This window comes from Hyperoodon ampullatus (assembly GCF_949752795.1).
Source record: "Hyperoodon ampullatus genome assembly, chromosome: 8".
NCBI lineage: Eukaryota > Metazoa > Chordata > Mammalia > Artiodactyla > Ziphiidae > Hyperoodon > Hyperoodon ampullatus.
The window spans coordinates 61,564,439-61,581,834 of NC_136921.1; the positions used below are offsets into that span (position 1 = coordinate 61,564,439).

A 17,396-nucleotide genomic window follows, 5' to 3' on the forward strand; every position below is an offset into this window, starting at 1 on the left:
CAATATTGGCTGTTGCTTTTGATGCAAAGGCTGTGATCCTCTCCTTAGTATTTTTTTATTAAAAATAATCTAAAATACATAGTTAGAAGGAAATGTAAAAACAAAGTTTATGTGTCATTAATATGTTAGTAGTTTCCAAATTTGCCTACAACATTTTCTTGGAAACCAGTGAACACAAATGATAACTATGGGTGAGCTGGATAAACAGGAATATGTACTATGTTCCCCTTATGAGTCAAAAAACCATTTTAATAAATCATTGTTTTGTTTTTTAAAATAACCCTCTTTGCTTTAAGCCATGATTCAGTGTCTCAGTGTCACTGGATCTCAATAAAATGCATACAAATGCTTTGATAAGAAGGTATACAAGATCAAATAGAAAAAGCAGTTAGTTTTATTTCACCCTGTAAAGAACATCAAGGAAACTGAAAAGAAGACATGCAAGCCCACAAGACTGTAAAACACAAATGAATAAACAGAGCTTATAGAGCAGGAATGCCACAGCAAGTCCTCAGTTTAATTCACATTTACTGAGACAGTCGAAGTTTCTATTATCAATACATAGTGGAATGAAAAACTAACAAAAGGAATGTTGACCTGCCACCCCTATCTGCCCCTCACTCCTGCAAAATTGTTTTCCCATACAAGTTTTTTTTTTTTTTTTAGTTGCAACCTAGTGCAAACTTGGGATTAGCAGTGATTACAACATGGATAATACAAGAGAGTGTCACAGAAGTGCTGACACAATACCAAGCAATAAGAAAGCCAATATAATAATATACCAAAAGTTGAAGGATGTTTTACAGCTAGTCTGTTTTCACCATATATCACATATTGTAATAGTGACCCACAGGTCATAATACATAGTTATGGCATGTGTTCATCAGTCAGAGGGTTAGTGAAACCTCTATTTAAGGTGAGTGCTTATGTCAGTCATCTCTGAAGTCCTTAACTGTCACACAGTCAAGAAAGAAACCTGACAGTGCCAACAAAAGCAGAAGTCAGCAAGAAAACTAAAGAAACATTTTAGGAAGCTGGAGTCATACTTTTCAAACTGAATCTGAACAGGACTGCTTTCTGACACTCTTATTTTTCCTCTGGACGACTGCAAGCCAGTTTTTTTCTCATTAAGAGTCCCACCAATGATCAAGCCCACTTCTTTCTCTCCAAGCTCGTCTATCAGTTTACGTTCTTGAGAAGAGCAATGCTGAAAAATTATATATAAGCTTTTATAGTCTCATTCCCTTTGAGCGAAACAATCTTTTCTGAAACAGAGAGATGAGGGGTAGTGAGCTAAAAATTTTTTTAGCTATCTGCCCTCAAACGGCATTCAACCCAACTACTTATATTCTTAAAAACAAAGTTTATGCCAAATAAAAGTTCCAAGATAGTTTACAGAAATATTCTTTTTCATGCATTTCCTCTCTGATATGAGTGGGTGTAACTTCCATTAACTTTAAAGCCACCCATAAAGGGAAAAATAGACTTAATTTTTTTCCCCAGTTATTTCTCACGGGTAATAAACACACACTATCTGAGGAAAAGAATGATGCTAATTCAAGAAACCAAAAGAATATTACAAATGTTTTCCATATTGATAAAGCACAAAATGATTTTATTTTTGTTTTTAAAACATATTTTCCTCCTCTGTTTCAATATACAATAAAGAATTTTAATTTTATTATGAAATTTTAAAACGGTTGCTTTTTTTTATGAGACATTTGATGTGAAGCAGCTCCACTCTATTTTGATAGCACTGCTACTTCATTTGAAGCAGCTTGTAAAAATGATTGCAGGAAAACATTTACAAAATGCTCAAAACACAGAAGTATTACCATCTAGCTGTTTTTCTATGTCAGTGAAACTATGGAATATACTTGCAAAAGAGCTGGGAGTCTATTTAAACACATCATCAATCCCAGTTGCTAATAACTATTAAAAAAGGTGAGTAGGGGCTTCCCTGGTGGCGCAGTGGTTGAGAGTCCACCTGCCGATGCAGGGGACGTGGGTTCGTGCCCTGGTCTGGGAGGATCCCACATGCCGCGAAGCGGCTGGGCCGTGAGCCATGGCCGCTGAGCCTGCACGTCCGGAGCCTGTGCTCCGCAACAGGAGAGGCCACAACAGTGAGAGGTCCGCGTACCGCAAAAAAAAAGGTGAGTAAACTGAACCCAATCACTGCCAAACTGACTCCCTTTGAGTGTTGCAGTTATGTGGATGGGATCCAATAGCAAAGCTGTTTCAGAGTTGTTATTAACTTCTTTCATTAACTAAGCTTCAGGGGATACACTTTGTTGAAGTAACAGTAGAGAAGGACCATCACCTTTGAAATGTCATGGTATTTTAAGGCTATGCAGTTTCAGAAGACTCGAGGGGAAAAAAACCCTCCTAAAGATTCATTTTCCATAGTTTTCTCTTATCAACAATAAGAAAAAAAAGGACAAAAACCCCTTGCTCCATTATGCTTTAATTTTTGTTTATTCCTCTGTAAATTTCTATTTTGATTTCAGCTGGATACATGGAAAGTAGCTGGTAAATAAAAGTTGACTGTCTTTTTCTAAAAGTATGTCTCACACAGTAGATGATGGAATCAGGGGCTGAGGAAGGTCCCTGTCACCCCTTTGATTCTATTTTGAATGTTGTAGAAAATACAGTTGGATAATTAGTTCAACATTTAGATTGTTACACATATGTATTTTATAAAAGGATTAGCTGTTCTCTTATATGTACATATTGCAGAGGCACAAGTAATTCCTACCATGGAAGGTATGTTTAAACATTTGCTCCTAATTTAAGGTATTTTTAAAATAAGTGTACAGGAGGTCTCCAGATTTAAAAGCTAACTATAAGGAAAAAAGATGGCAAATGACTAAATATAATGATACAATCTATACCTACCATGAGAGAATTTGGTTGTATCCATATTGGAAATCCCTCTCCTGACATTTCTTGACAGGATATACCAATTGGTTCTCATGGAAGTACAGAATCTTTTTCAATTTCCCAAGGTCAGGCCGAAGGGCAGCCAGTTCAGTCAGGTTAAGCACTGAGCTTGCGAAGAGAATCCTAGGAAACAAGGAAATTAGGGTTACCACCCCGAGCATACTTGAAGTGGGCATCCTGTACCTTCTCTCCTCTTTCTTCACCCTACCCCAAGGAAAACATATCCCCCATAGGGACACATCAAGAGTTAAGCCTTAATACCATGTAGCAGCATTCTAAGTTTTGATATCTTAAAAAGCAGCTGCTAAGAACTATAAAAGCCCCGAATCTCATTGGTCTTCTCAGCTCAGTTACTGAGAGATGCAAAAAAAAAAAAAAAAGCTGGATGGATTTTATTGAAAAAAGCCTAGAAAAGCTCCATCTGAAGGACAAATGGAACAAAGATAAGGCTGACTGGGGAATACTTTGCTTGCCAGTTTCATTACACTTTACTTCTTTATGCAACCAACTACTGAAATTCAATATATGAGCAGGAATGGCACGTGTTTGTGTTATGACATAAACCCTTTTGATTTATGCAATAGACTTATCTAGTGAGGGCTTTTTCTCTTGGCATGTTTTCTTATGCCCCCCTTTTAAATATTCTGCAATATTTGTGGGGTTTTTTCTTTTATATTTTCTTCTCGATTACTGGACTGCTAATGGCACCATATGTACACTCTGTAATATCCCTTATATAAAACATAAATTTTAAAAATGAAGAAAGCCTGGTTCCTTGTCTTTGGGGGAAAAAAAGGAAACTGAAAGTCTACCTATCCATGGTTATAAATGAAATAGTGTCTATTTACTCACTCATTCCACAAACATTTATCATAAATGCCTACTAGGTACCAGGGTCAAGCCAGGAAGAACAGAAAAGATGAACAAGACAGACTGCAGAATGTATGCTGCCAATAACAGTGGCATGAACAAAGTTCTAGAGGAACAAACAGACAACTGTCTGGGACAACCCGGAAATATTTCACTAATGAGGTGGCTAACACGTGTGGACACAAAAGAGGGACAAATTACAGTCCCTGAGCAGCTGAGGACATTTAGATGGCACAATTTTGATGGAATGCCACCTTTATAACATAATATAGCATCATTTGACCCTTACAGCTTTAATTCCCATTCTAAAAAAATGAGGTCCAAGAAGGTTAAGGGTTTTTCCTAGAATCACACTGGTAGTAAGTGGCAAAGCAGAGATTCCCAGTCTTCTAAGCCTGAAGTACTATTCATTACACCACAGATATGAATTCGTTGTGGACCACTTACATTGCAAACGCTTTTTACTGTACTTAATAAATACAAAATAGCATCCTTGTTATTACCATGATTACAACTACTATAAATTCTCCCTTGCTGACAAGCCAAATGGCTAACTTCAGGTGTTTATATGATCTGCAGCACTAGCCTTTCACATAAGAAGAATGATTACATAATAAGTGCATACATCATAAAGAGGAATTCAAGTGTCTTCTTCATGGGCTAAAAAAGGCACATAAGACCAAAAAGCAGCCACCTCTCTAAACTCACATTGCTGTATTAATGTTATGGTTTATTGCTTTAAAGTAAAAAAAATCTTATCAAGGAGATGCATTTTTAAAAATTGTCTATTTGTACTCAACTAAAGCAAATAGAAAATTCATGTTCAGAAAATGTCCTCTATTTTTTCCAAAAATATTCCCACCACCACCAAGTAAAAGCTTTTCTAAAATTTAGATTGAAAATTCTGAAATATGAAGATATCTGCTTATCTACAAATCTGATCTTTAGTAGAGAGAACAATAAAATTTAATCTCAGTCAATCTATATTTTCCTTAAAAGAAAACGGATGGCAACTTGTGGATCAAGTTGAGTAATGCACCCGGCTCTATACCCACTCCCCAGTCCCAACATACAAACTACTGCAAACAATGACTCATTGTTAATCATTAAGACCTGAGCAAACCCAATGTTTTCCACACACAAGGAAGAAAAACTCATTAACTGCAGCTTCCATCTATTTATTAATTATAAAAAATCATACCCTTATAATGGAGAAATTTGGTAGACATCAACTTACCCAAGTGACCAAACTTAATATGAACAATAATGGGCCAAAGGGATATCATGTATTTCCCAATGTGATACACTGAGAAAGACAGTGACAAAGACCAATTCCTGACAAAAATGCTTGATCTGAATTTGGTCATGAGGAAATAGCCAGACAAATATTCTGCAAAATAAATGGGCTGGATCTCCAAAAAATGTCAAGGTCATAAAAGGAAAAAAATCTAGAGTAAAGGGAAATAAAAAGACCCCCAAACAAAATGCAATGTGTGATACTTGATGGGATACTGAATGGGGGAAAAAAAAAAACAGCTGTAGAAGATGTAAGAACAACAGGGAAACTCTGAATATAAAATTGTAAAGTTTTAACAATCTTAAATTGAAGTGTATTGATTTTACTGCAATTATGTAGGAGAATATCCTCATTCTTAGGAGACAGGTGTTGAATTATTAACATGTGAAGCGTAATGATGTCTGCAACTAATTCTTAAATAGTTCGGCCCAAAGGCCACTAAAAACAAATATTCAAATATTCATAGATAGAAATAAATGTGCAAAATGTTAACAATTGATTAATCTAAATAAATGATATATTGTAACTCACTGATCTAGTCTTGCAAATTTTTAAGTTATACATTTATAAAACTACAAATTTGGGAGGATATTCATTAAATGGCAATAAGTAGAAGGGAAAAATATGCCACATTCCATAAACAGTAAACCCACCATATATGTATTTCTAGTCAGACTCCAATTGTTCATTTCCTCCAAGAGAACTATCCTCAGGGTGGAACATCTGCAGCAAATGTTTAACTAAAGCAAGCCCTTCACTCTCCTCCTACCACATACTGCCTCTCCTTACCCTACCTACCAGCTGATCCATAATCAAGGAATCCAAATCTAAAACTGAGACTTCCAAATAAAAGCTCTCAAACGAGAGAATGCAATACATTCAGAAGTAAAATGGCAATGATTTTCATAATATTACCCCTTTGGGACTCCCCACACCAACACTTCCTTCAGTTTGTTCAGTCATTAACAGGAAACTCATTTTATTTTTATAACTAATCTCGAAATAGCGCTCACTACTTCTAAACTGTGGGAATTATCTCCAACATAGGTAAAACATTTCTCTTTGCTTTTTTGCTTGTAAAATGGAAGTTAAGTTAGACAATAAGCAACTCCTCAAATATTCAGCTCAATGACACCTAAAAAGAAGTCATGAAGATGCCCACAAAAGAAATGCGGGTAAGATTCATAGGCCATATTTTCTTTGCCGTCCTCCATCAATTAAAAAAAAGTGTATAATACAATGAATGACATCACTCAATCAGCAGCTAATCCCTAGGTTCCCAATGTTCATCTTGCCTCAGGTATTATTTAAGCAATAAATCCTAACAAGGTGAGCTTTACCATCCCACACTGTGTCTCTGGCAGGAAAGGGCACAAGGTGAAAGCAAAAACCACTAGGAACAAGATAATTCCTGACAGCTGCTGCTTGAGCACAAGTTAAATTGAACAGTTTATCTCAGCATGAAGATGTTACAAGGTTTTATGTTTAATATTTTTAAATTAACATAAAACCCAGAGAAAGCAGTTGGGCAATCTTTCACAAACATGACATACTACAATCACTGTATAAGCTGGATTAGTACTTATTACCATGCTACTACAGAATCAAGCTGTTTTTAGACCACCAAAGAGCTTTAAATTGCAACTTTTGTCTCTGTAAGAGAAACCTATATTTAAAATGTCTGCTAAATTCAAATTAATGGCTACATCATTAGCTTACTATCTCACCAAAAGTATAAGTAAGCTGCTGTTATAATCGTCTAACCAAAACAGCTTTGTGCTGTAAAAGTACGTGAATGCCGTCCTAGGTATTTGGGACTGTATGCTTATACATGCTTCAAGTATTTTCAATGCACGTTATACCTAGAGTCTGAGTCATATTTGCTTAAGGAATCCAAAATTGTTCAACACAATGAAATTCTAGATTTTATTTTTCTTTGATTCAGTTTGAATACACTAGTTGTTTGCCTTTTATCCTATTTTCTTAATATGTCAAACAAGATGTTAAAATATACATAAGCACTGTAGGAGTGTGACTACTATTATCAAGATGCATACTTTTATACCTTAAATGGCATGAAGGGTCAGTGAACTGAGAAACAGAGGACAGGCATTCAATATTCCAACCACCACCATATAAAATCTAGGAGAAAATCCTTCATGGACTAATTATCTCACTCTTGACCCATGAAGGTTTTTCAACAGCCCCCAACCTTCCGAAACCATTTATCACATAATGGGATACAGAACACAATTTAACACAGATACCAATTTGGGTTGTTATTTATACTTAAATAATTCCCTGCAGGACTTTCAACAAGCCTTTGACAGAAGAGTGAATGCCATCTTCCAGCTGTGTCACCTTGCTCAATACTTAAATTCCTTGTCTAGAGACACATTGCCCAGCCTCACTCCCTTAGTCTTTCTTCATTCTTTTGTTGCCTATCTTGAGTTCCTGTTCCTTGATATCTACTCCCAGGATTCTAGATCCTGTACTTTCTGTGATACAATATTTTCCGCAATGAAGGAAATGTTCTATATCTGTACTGTCCAATACAGCAGCAACTAGCTACTTATGGCTATCAAGCACTTGTAGTATAGTTAGTGTAACTGAGGAACTAAATTTTAAATGCAATTTGATTTAAGTTTAAATTAAATAGCCATAAATTAATGGGAAAGCACAACTCTGGATGGACCAGCTTCCCTTAACCCAACACTCCACCCATCCTACCTGAATGCAATTCCTCACTGAAGTGATTTTCTTGTACAGACCCTTGATCTACTTGTGATAATCTAATTTCTAAGTTCCTCCTGATTTGCTGAATTTCACCTACCAGGGTCTCCAATTCTAGAATGCCAGAATGCCATTTTTTTCCTTCTGATAATTAGAAAAACATGTTCATTACAGAAAATGTTTTAAGTACAAAAATTATAAATTAATTATCATGCACAACCACCCCAAAAGAGATGGCCACTATTTGCATTCTGGTGCTCATTTAGTCAGTATACATTGAGCATCTATTATTTGCAAGGTACTAGGCTAAATAATGGACCTAAAATATAAAACAAAGTAGCTCAGGCAAGAAGAAAATTGGCAGGCTGAGGAACTGAATAAGGACCAAGGAAGCTGGAGCAATTAATTCAATGAATGGCCAGAGAAGATGCTGAGGAAGTCTATGGGCCTTTGTGAGACATGAAAATAATTTTTAATTTTATGGTAAGAGCAATGGAAAGAGAATGAAGGATTTTAACTAGGGAAATGACAAAATAATAAGTGCATATTGGGTGAATTTACCTTTATTCTTTCACTTTGCAATATGTATAAACTATTGCAATTTTAATTTTTTTTGCTTTTAATACATGTTTTGCTATGTTAAAAATTATTTCTGAAACATGTATTTTAACAGATTTCATGATACGATGTCATACTATCATTGACCCAAACATGATTTTTAAATTTTTATTTATTTATTTATTTATTTATTTATTTACTTCTCTCTCATTTTTTATATGTAGGAACAGGAGGAACACTTCTGGAAAAAAAAATACTGACTTTGGGTGGTAAGATTTGATTGGTAAATTTTTAGATTCATGATTTTTACATTTATTTAAATCTATAAAGTTTAAATTTCTTCTTGTATAATCTCTTGTATTTCTATTGTATCTGTTTACGTATTTCATGAGATGTTTTATTATTTTTTTAATATCAGAGAACTTTACTCTGACTGCTGTATGGAAAACAGACTGTAAGGAATCACTTTGCAAGAAGGGAGAAGAGTAGGGAAGAGAAAAGAAATGTCAGTCTCTTGGACTAAAATGATAGCGCTGATGGTGCTGAGAAGCGGTCTGACTGGGTTTTTGCTGATGGTGCTGTCCAGGTTTGCTGATGAACTGGATGTGAGAAGTGCAAGAGGAGTGCTATCCTTTCCTCTGCTGTATCACTTCCAAAGTGTGTTGATAGTGTTTCAATGTAACAGGAGCTCAATGATACATACAGGCATATGTGAAAATTACTCCCAAACATTTCAAAAGTCTTCGGCTTAAATATATTTTTAAAATTTATAAAAACCTGTGTAGAAAGTTCTAACAGTCATTAATCATTGATATACAAAATTTCATTTTAACTATGCTTTAGTTGTCAGCTACTTTATCTTAATTAGAACATTTCTATTGCACATTTAAATGCTATGGATTTTCAAAAACCTTGAAGAACGTGCATAACCAAATGTTTCCATTTGCTAAAACAATTAAAAATTCAAGATGGAAGCATATTTAAAGGAAAAAGAAATGGAGTCATTTAATTTCCTAGGTTCTTGTGGGGGGTAATTTACAGGCTAACACAGTATCCAGCTTCCCAATAGCTGTCCCATGATGTAGCATCAATTAATAGGTCAGTTTTTCCACCATGTAATGTTCCTTTCCTGTGCTTATCATGATGGCTAGGAGAGCACAATGTAAAGAACACTTGTCCAGAAGGCAGGGAATTGAGGTCTGTAGGTAGGACCTGCCATTGAGCAAAATCTCCAACTGGTTTCTTAACATCTATCCACTCTACAGTCATCAACATTCTGACCTGCCTTACAGATGCTTAAGGAGACAAATTACATAATACCTGTGGTGCTTTCTTAGCTACCAGGGCCCCTTAAATTTGGGTATCTCTTAAATTACTCAAGCAAGCTCTCAAGTGTTTTAACTCTTGGTATCTGACATAGTATCTAATCCATAAAAGATACTTAGTAATTATGTTTGTAACAAGAAAGGAAGAAAAGGAAGGGAGGATGGGCCCTATTATTGAAAAAAATCATAAATAAACTGAAATTTTTACTGTGTACAGAAACATTTTTTATATATTTTGGAACTAGCATCTGTTAAGAGTATTCTTGTAAGACACAAGGTACCATGAGCCATTCAGAACGTTTATAGATATATCTGTTTTACGCCATCTATCAATAAGCCAACAAATCCAAATATTATCAAGTCTCCTGACTTGACAAGCTAAGAAGTATATCACCCCTGTGCCAAAGGAGCTGACAATATAATTGGCAAAACAAGCCATAAGTAGAGGAAACATTAAATAGCAATAAAAAGGATAACTAATAGCTCTGTCCTGCACAAGAAATGTAACAAAGCAGTGCAAGGCTGATTATGAATGAAGGCAGAGGCACTAAGCCCTATCCGTTCAGAGGAAGAAGAGAAAACTAAGGGCAGCAGAAAACCAGTAAGTCTCAAGTTTATTGAGGGTAGCAGGGAAGGCCTGGGTCCTGAGGTTTTGGGTCTAGAAGGATCAGTGCTATTTAAATAAGTCAGAGAGGAAGGACAGTTGGCTAAAGTTTAGGGTTTGAATAAAAGGAAGTAAGACTGAAAAGGTGATCTTCCACCAGACCTAGAGGTACCCGAATGCAGGATGAGAAGTTCATACTTTATCTGTTAGCTATATGGGGATCCACTGTACATTTATTATCATACTGGAAAGGCTTTATTTCTTCTTACTATCCTTAATTAACTGAGTTATAAATGTTCACTGGCTAAGAAAAGTGGTAGTAAAATGAGAGGAAAAGGAATCAAATAAAGTACCACCATCACTACCACTCTCAAAATAAGGGAAGTTGTTCTATACATAACCAAATATAGATAAAACCAATTCACTTAAAACCATGGCTCTCCATCGTCACTTTTTTTGATAATGAGATACTTAAGTCTCTGTAATGTTCTAAAGGAAGACAGGGACCCATGTATTATGCAAGGTTTTTAAAGTGTATCTTATTTAATCATCATCCTAAAAGATATGTCCTATTATCCCCATTTTACCAATTAAGAAATTAAAGTATTACAAGAGGTTTGGTGAAGTGCTAAGACAATAGCAGTTACTAAGAGGCGGAGATGAGTTTCAAATCCAAGTTGATGTGGCCACAAAGTCTCTGCTTTGTCAGTTACTCCACACTGATTTTGAACCATCTAAGATTAGAATGTGACTCACTGTTTCCTGCTAACTGTACTTTTTATTATAGTCTATGTTTGAGAAATGAAAGAATATAAATGGTACAAAGAAGAACTGTACTAACCTGAGCAGTTTTATTTCATCCCTTCATTCATCACATATTTACTGGGAGATTACAGTTAGACAAATTGCAGAAAGGTGATGACCATCAATGCAGGACCTCCTAAAGAAATGCAATCTAAGCAACACCCTAAATAACAGGAAGGAGTCAGCTGACTGAAATAATGAGGAGGTGGTCAGGGCGGGGGGCATAGAGAGAAATGGCTGATATTAAGAGCAACAAAGGAAACAGAAATGATGATGACTGGGAGGGAGAGGCTAAGGGTGACTCAAAGGTTTCTAGCTTGTGTAATCAGATGAGTAGTAGTAATATTCCTTAACACAAGAGGAGAAAACAAATCAGCAGTTGGAGTAGAGGAGAAATACAGAGACAGATTTTACAAATGTTGAATATAAATGGAGTGTCCAGTAGATAACTAAAGATAATATATAATAGACCAATGAAAGAAACTTCATTGGAGATTTAATTAAACTAAAGGGCTTGGTCACCAAACATGTCTGTTAAAAATGTGGGTCTCGGGCTTCCCTGGTGGCGCAGTGGTTGAGCGTCTGCCTGCCGACGCGGGGGACATGGGTTCGTGCCCCGGTCCGGGAGGATCCCACATCCCGCGGAGCGGCTGGGCCCGTGAGCCATGGCCGCTGAGCCTGTGCGTCCAGAGCCTGTGCTCTGCAACAGGAGAGGCCACGGCGGTGAGAGGCCCCATGTATCGCAAAAAAAAAAAAAAAAAAAAAAAAGTGGGTCTGGTTTGTTACATAATTTTACATACTGTGCTACTTGTTTCCACCATATTTCATTTCATTTTTTTTTAAACTAGCTTCATTCACTTTATTTTTCTCATAGAAAACTATGTGGTAGCTACAGCTGGAGCCTGGGTCCTCTGCACGGAAACTCTGGTGTGGGTCTTTACAAGATGGTCAGTGAATTCCTGATACGGAGATTTGGTGAACACCATCTCTTTCCAGAGATGAGGACTGAGATAACTGTAGGTCTTCTTTCCTCCCATTAGAGTATATACTCTTTGATGAGATAGATTGGATCTGCTGTTCTTTTCTTTGGTATCCTATAGTTTTGCTAACATGGCAGTTACCACTCTGGATCTTAAATTCTTTTATAGCAAGCCCTATATCTTCCTTGTTCATTGTCTTATCTCAGGTGCTCAATAAATGTTTCCAAATAAATGACTGAATCAATCAATCAATCATTCATTCATTACCTCAGTGATACTGAGAAAATCAAGCTGGTTGATTCTCTATTTTTAAAGTGTTCAATATGATAGTTACTTCTACCATTAAAAAACAAGTTGGGAAGCAGCCCATGCCCCCCAAAGAAAGCACTCTTCTTACTTCAGCATCCAGTACAATTATAGGGAGTTTTATTTGATGTCATTTTTTATGGAGCCCATTACTTTTTCCTTAGCGTCCTTAATAATACGTCAGGCACTGTTCTCTACTTCACCATGCTAAAATATCAAGAACTGAAGATACCATCCAAAGAAAAGGAACTCCTGGGGAAAGGTAGGTGTCAACCTGGTATAAAGATCAGGAATGTTCAGTATCATGATAATAATTCCTGTCATCTTCAGGGATTCATGATTGTCAGCCTTGATGAAGTAAGTCAATTAACATGCAAAGCGCATCTAACTTGCTGAGTGTGCTGGGAACACTTCATATGGTGTTTTATCTCCATAAACTAATATAATTAGTATGTGAAATATTTATAATTCCCCTCATGATTAATCTATTGTAGAAGACTATTCCTTAACAGCAGCATATCATTTTATATTGGAATGTTTTTTGATCTTTAGTTCATGCCACTCCTGAGTCCCTGGAGTTTATTTCTAAATATCATAAAGTTGGGAGAATAAAGACCCAAGGTAATGGGTATAAGTCCTTTGTTACTCCAATTCAACCCCACCAGTGTTGTCAAAGATTACATACATCTAAGGACACACTGACCTGTCAAGCCAGAAGCTACTGTTTGAATAGATACATAAAGCTCAGTTCAGGCACAAGCCTAAGAAACAAACCACAGGCAAGCCCGGAGTTGCTTTTAGGTATTATCATCATTTAGGCTTGAATATTAAGGCACAGGAATAGTTAAAATAATCACAACAACGATGACAACAATAATAATATCTGCTACCTGGCGTGTCAACTAAAGCAGTGGTCATCGACCTTTTTGGCACCAGGGACCAGTTTCATGGAACGCAATTTTTCCACGGACTGGGGTGGCGGCGGGGGGATGGTTTCAGGATGATTCAAGTGCATTACATTTATTGTGCACTTTATTTCTATCATTATTACATCATAATATATAATGAAATAATTGTACAACTCACCATAATGCAGAATCAGTGGGAAGCCCGAGCTTGTTTTCCTGCAACTAGATGGTCCCGTCTGGGGGCAATGGGAGACAGTGACACCCAAAATGTGTTGCTTATGTCCAGTCTACCCCGTGATCTCGTTTTGGTCACTGTCACTGCAGAAAACCCTGCTTCACAAAGATAGGATGTTGGAAATGGAAGCAGGCTTTTCAGTGCTTTTGTAGCAATCTCAGGATATTCCACCTTGACTTTAATCCAGAATGTATGGAGATTTGAAGTTGTCTCAAACACACTTTAAGGCCACCGTCATTTGCAATCTCAAGCAGTTGATCCTCGTCTAGCACAGACAAAGTTGATTCACCTGGCTTATTCACAAATGGGTCGTGGATCCATTCCTTCCCAGTTTGGGGGTCTATTGTGGTTGGGAAGTAATGCTCAAACTCTTTTGAAAGCTGAGATAGGTGACCATGCACCAGCTGGGAGAAAGAGGGCCCTGGCTCAGTCTCTTTCAAAATCTCTGCTAATGTTTGAAACATGTCAAAAATCCCAATGTTCACTCGTCACCCCCATGATTCCAGTTTGGCTTTGAATGCAGCCACTTTATCTGCCGACTTGAACACAGTTGGCATTCTCCCCTGAAGTGACAGAGTGAGTTCACTGAGCAGGTTGAATATGTCACACAAGTAAGCAAGTTTTGAGACCCATTCTGTGTCACTGAAATGTGCTGCCAGTGGTGACTGTTTTTCTAAAAGAAATCTCTGGAGTGGCTTTCGTAACTCAAAAACTCTGGCCAGTGATCTACCTTTAGAAAGCCATCTCACTTCTGTGTGTAAGAGAAGACGTGTGTGCTCTGCGTCCATCTCCTACAGAGCTGCACAAACAGACGTGAGTTAAGGGCATGTACTTTAATGTGGTTGATAATTTTCATCACATCCTGCAAAACGCTGTTAAGTTCACGTGACATTTTTAGGCTAGCCAGCATTTCTCTGTGGATGACACAGTGTATAGACTCACATTTGGAAGCGACCTCTTTGAACCGAGTAGTGAAACCAGAAAGCCATCCAGTCATGGCAGCTGCTCCGTCTGTGCATGTACTGATACAAAATGACCAATTCACTTTTCCTGATATGTAATCATTCAAAGACTTGAATAGTTCTGCAGCTGTGGTGTTGGTTGGCAACAAAAGTGCACATAACATATCCTCATGCACATCCTCCTGAAAAAAAAACATAATGCACAAAAACAAGCACCGCTGGGGGCTTCCCTGGTGGCGCAGTGGTTGAGAGTCCGCCTGCCGATGCAGGGGACACGGGTTCGTGCCCCAGTGCAAGAGGATCCTGCGTGCCGCGGAGCGGCTGGGCCCGTGAGCCATGGCCGCTGAGCCTGTGCGTCCGGAGCCTGTGCTCCGCAACGGGAGAGGCCACAACAGTGAGAGGCCCGCGTACTGCCAAAAAAAAAACAAGCACCGCTGCCCCATTGTCAACATCGGTAGACTTGTCAACCTGGACTGCGTATCACGGTGACTCATTAAGCCTAACAATTGTGCCTCAATATCCTCTGCTATTTCATCAATTTGTCTAGTTATGGTGCTAGCCGAAAGAGGAACACGTGCCAGCCTCTGCTTAAAGTTCACGACAGTGTCCTTAGCAGCAGGCAGGATCAACTCTGCACCAACAGTAAAGGGCTTCCTAGCTTTAGCCATGAGGTTAGCCACTAAGAATGATGCTCCCAGTGCAGACACATTTGATGAAGTGGTGGCCTTCAATAATTGCTTCTATTCTTCGTATTCACTTTGTTTTCTTTTGGAAAAACTCCAAAGGCTTGTCCTTTAATTCAGGGTGCTTGGTCTCCACGTGGCGAAGCAGTTTTGAAGGTTTCATGGCTTTGTTGGAGAGCTGGTCACCACGTATTATACAAAGCGGGCTTGGAGAATGTGAATCACCTGTTGCAATGAACCTGTAATTTAAGTATGTCTCTTGGTATTTTCTTTTAAATGCAGCTTTCTTTTCATTGGCAGTCTTAGAGCCTTCTGCTGTCTCATCACTGGGTCTTTCCCCTTTTCAAATAAGCTCTCCAGTGACATTTGTTTTTTACTAATTTGGCTAGGGTTACCTTGTGGGCTTACCAAAACTGTGACTGAGACAAGTGCACAGTGCGGGAAAGCGGCGTGGATGGAAGTGGTAAATGAAATAATGGGTGGGCCACACGAGGACTAAAATAAGTGTCGGATTCTGACTTAGAGCCTGCCACCAGATGCAGCTGTACAATTGAAGTACATCAGCTCACTTGCCACTATAAAGCTGCCACCAGATGCAGCTTAATCGTCACTTGCTACTCAATGATAGGGTTTTGATATGATTCTGCAACCAATTGATTTATTATGGTCTCTGTGCAGTGAAACCTCTCTGCTAATGATAATCTGTATTTGCAGCCCCTCCCCAGTGCTAGCATCAGCACCTCAGCTCCACATCAGATCATCAGGCATTGGATTCTCATAAGGAGCGTGCAACCTAGATCTCTCGCATGCGCAGTTCACAGTAGGGTTCGCGCTCCTATGAGAATCTAATGCCACCGCTGATCTGATAGGAGGCAGAGCTCAGCTCAGGTGGTAATGCGAGTGATGGGGAGCGGCCGTAAATACAGATGAAGCTTTGCTTGTTCACCTGCCCCTCACCTCCCACTGTGAGGCCCAGTTCCAGGGGTTAGGGCCCCCTGAACTAAACTATTCCTGATAACCATGGAGAGAAGGGTGTTTTGTGTCCAAATAACTAATAAGCTAACAAGGAAAAATATGTTAACCTGCTATTTTTACTGAATTACATTTACTGCTAAAATTAACAAGCACAAAAGAAAATGCTTCCTAAATATTCAGCCTTTCTATAATCAGTCATAAAAAGCTAAATTTTTCCATGTTTATGAGTATTTGTTTTAAATTTGCTTCCCAGAGTCCTGTATTCTAGTGAGTTGTTCTATCATTTGATTTGTGTCATTTTGTTGTTATGCTTCTCATAGAGATTATTCCTGTGTTTTGATTACTTCTCCTATGTTTGTTTTGGCAAGTCCAAGACAGTTCTTTGAAAGCTTCCCTGAATTTGGTGCTTAATATGCCATTTGAAGAAATACCACCCCACAGATAATTTATTTATTATCACCAATGTTTTGTTATTTTACCCATCACTTTAATTGTAAATGTGTCACTAGGTAATTAATTACAAAAGTCAAAGCCAGCAGAGTGCACCGTACACAGTAGGCACTCAAAAAGTGTTTAGGAGAGTGAAACGTTAACTAATGTAGTACATCTGCAATAGAAAAAGAATTTGAAGGTGAGAGTCCCCAGACTGCGTCCCGGCCTTTCATACTTTTATTTTAAAGATGAGACGTTTTATAAACATTAGTTTGCTAATCCTGAGTTTCTTTCTCATCAAGACAAAAAGGTGAAAATTCTAAGATTATGTTTCCCAATATATAGCACAAAAGGGGAAACACCTGAAAGCTAGTTTTTTTGAAAGATCAAAACTTCCTATTTTAATAGAGTAAAATGAAAATTATAAATTTTTCTACATGCATGCTAAATTTCACAAATAAAAAATTTTTCAATATGCTTCCCTTGACCATAGCTTAAATAATTGCCCTCTTTTTTTTTTTTTTTTTTTTTATTTGGCTGCTCCAGGTCTTAGTTGCGGCCTGTGGGATCTTTAGCTGTGGCATGCACGTGGGATCTAGTTCCCTGACCACGGATTGGACCCAGGTCCCCTGCATTGGGAGCACAGAGTCTTAACCGCTGGACCACCAGGGAAGTCCCTGCCCTCTTTTTTCTTTTTTTAAGTAAATAATATATACATAGGTACAGGGGGAAAACAAACAGATGAAAAGTAGAAAATGTTATATAAACAATACTGTTAAGATTA

The 17,396-nt window shown here is 37.7% G+C and overlaps 1 protein-coding gene across 2 annotated transcripts in view; it reads right to left on the reverse strand.

Annotated features, from left to right (window-relative positions):
• GTDC1 (glycosyltransferase like domain containing 1) overlaps positions 1-17,396 on the reverse strand; it is a gene marked incomplete at its 3' end in the record, with an annotated part of 324,823 nt that overhangs the window by 205,325 nt on the left and 102,102 nt on the right. The window contains exons 6-7 of one of the 2 annotated variants that reach the window (XM_079710265.1): positions 4,163-4,279; positions 2,896-3,063 (exon numbers count right to left, since the gene is read on the reverse strand). In XM_079710265.1, coding sequence (XP_079566391.1) covers positions 2,896-3,063; positions 4,163-4,279 — 285 coding nt within the window. The remainder of the gene's footprint in view (positions 1-2,895; positions 3,064-4,162; positions 4,280-17,396) is intronic. The other variant, XM_079710264.1, reaches the window with a different exon arrangement.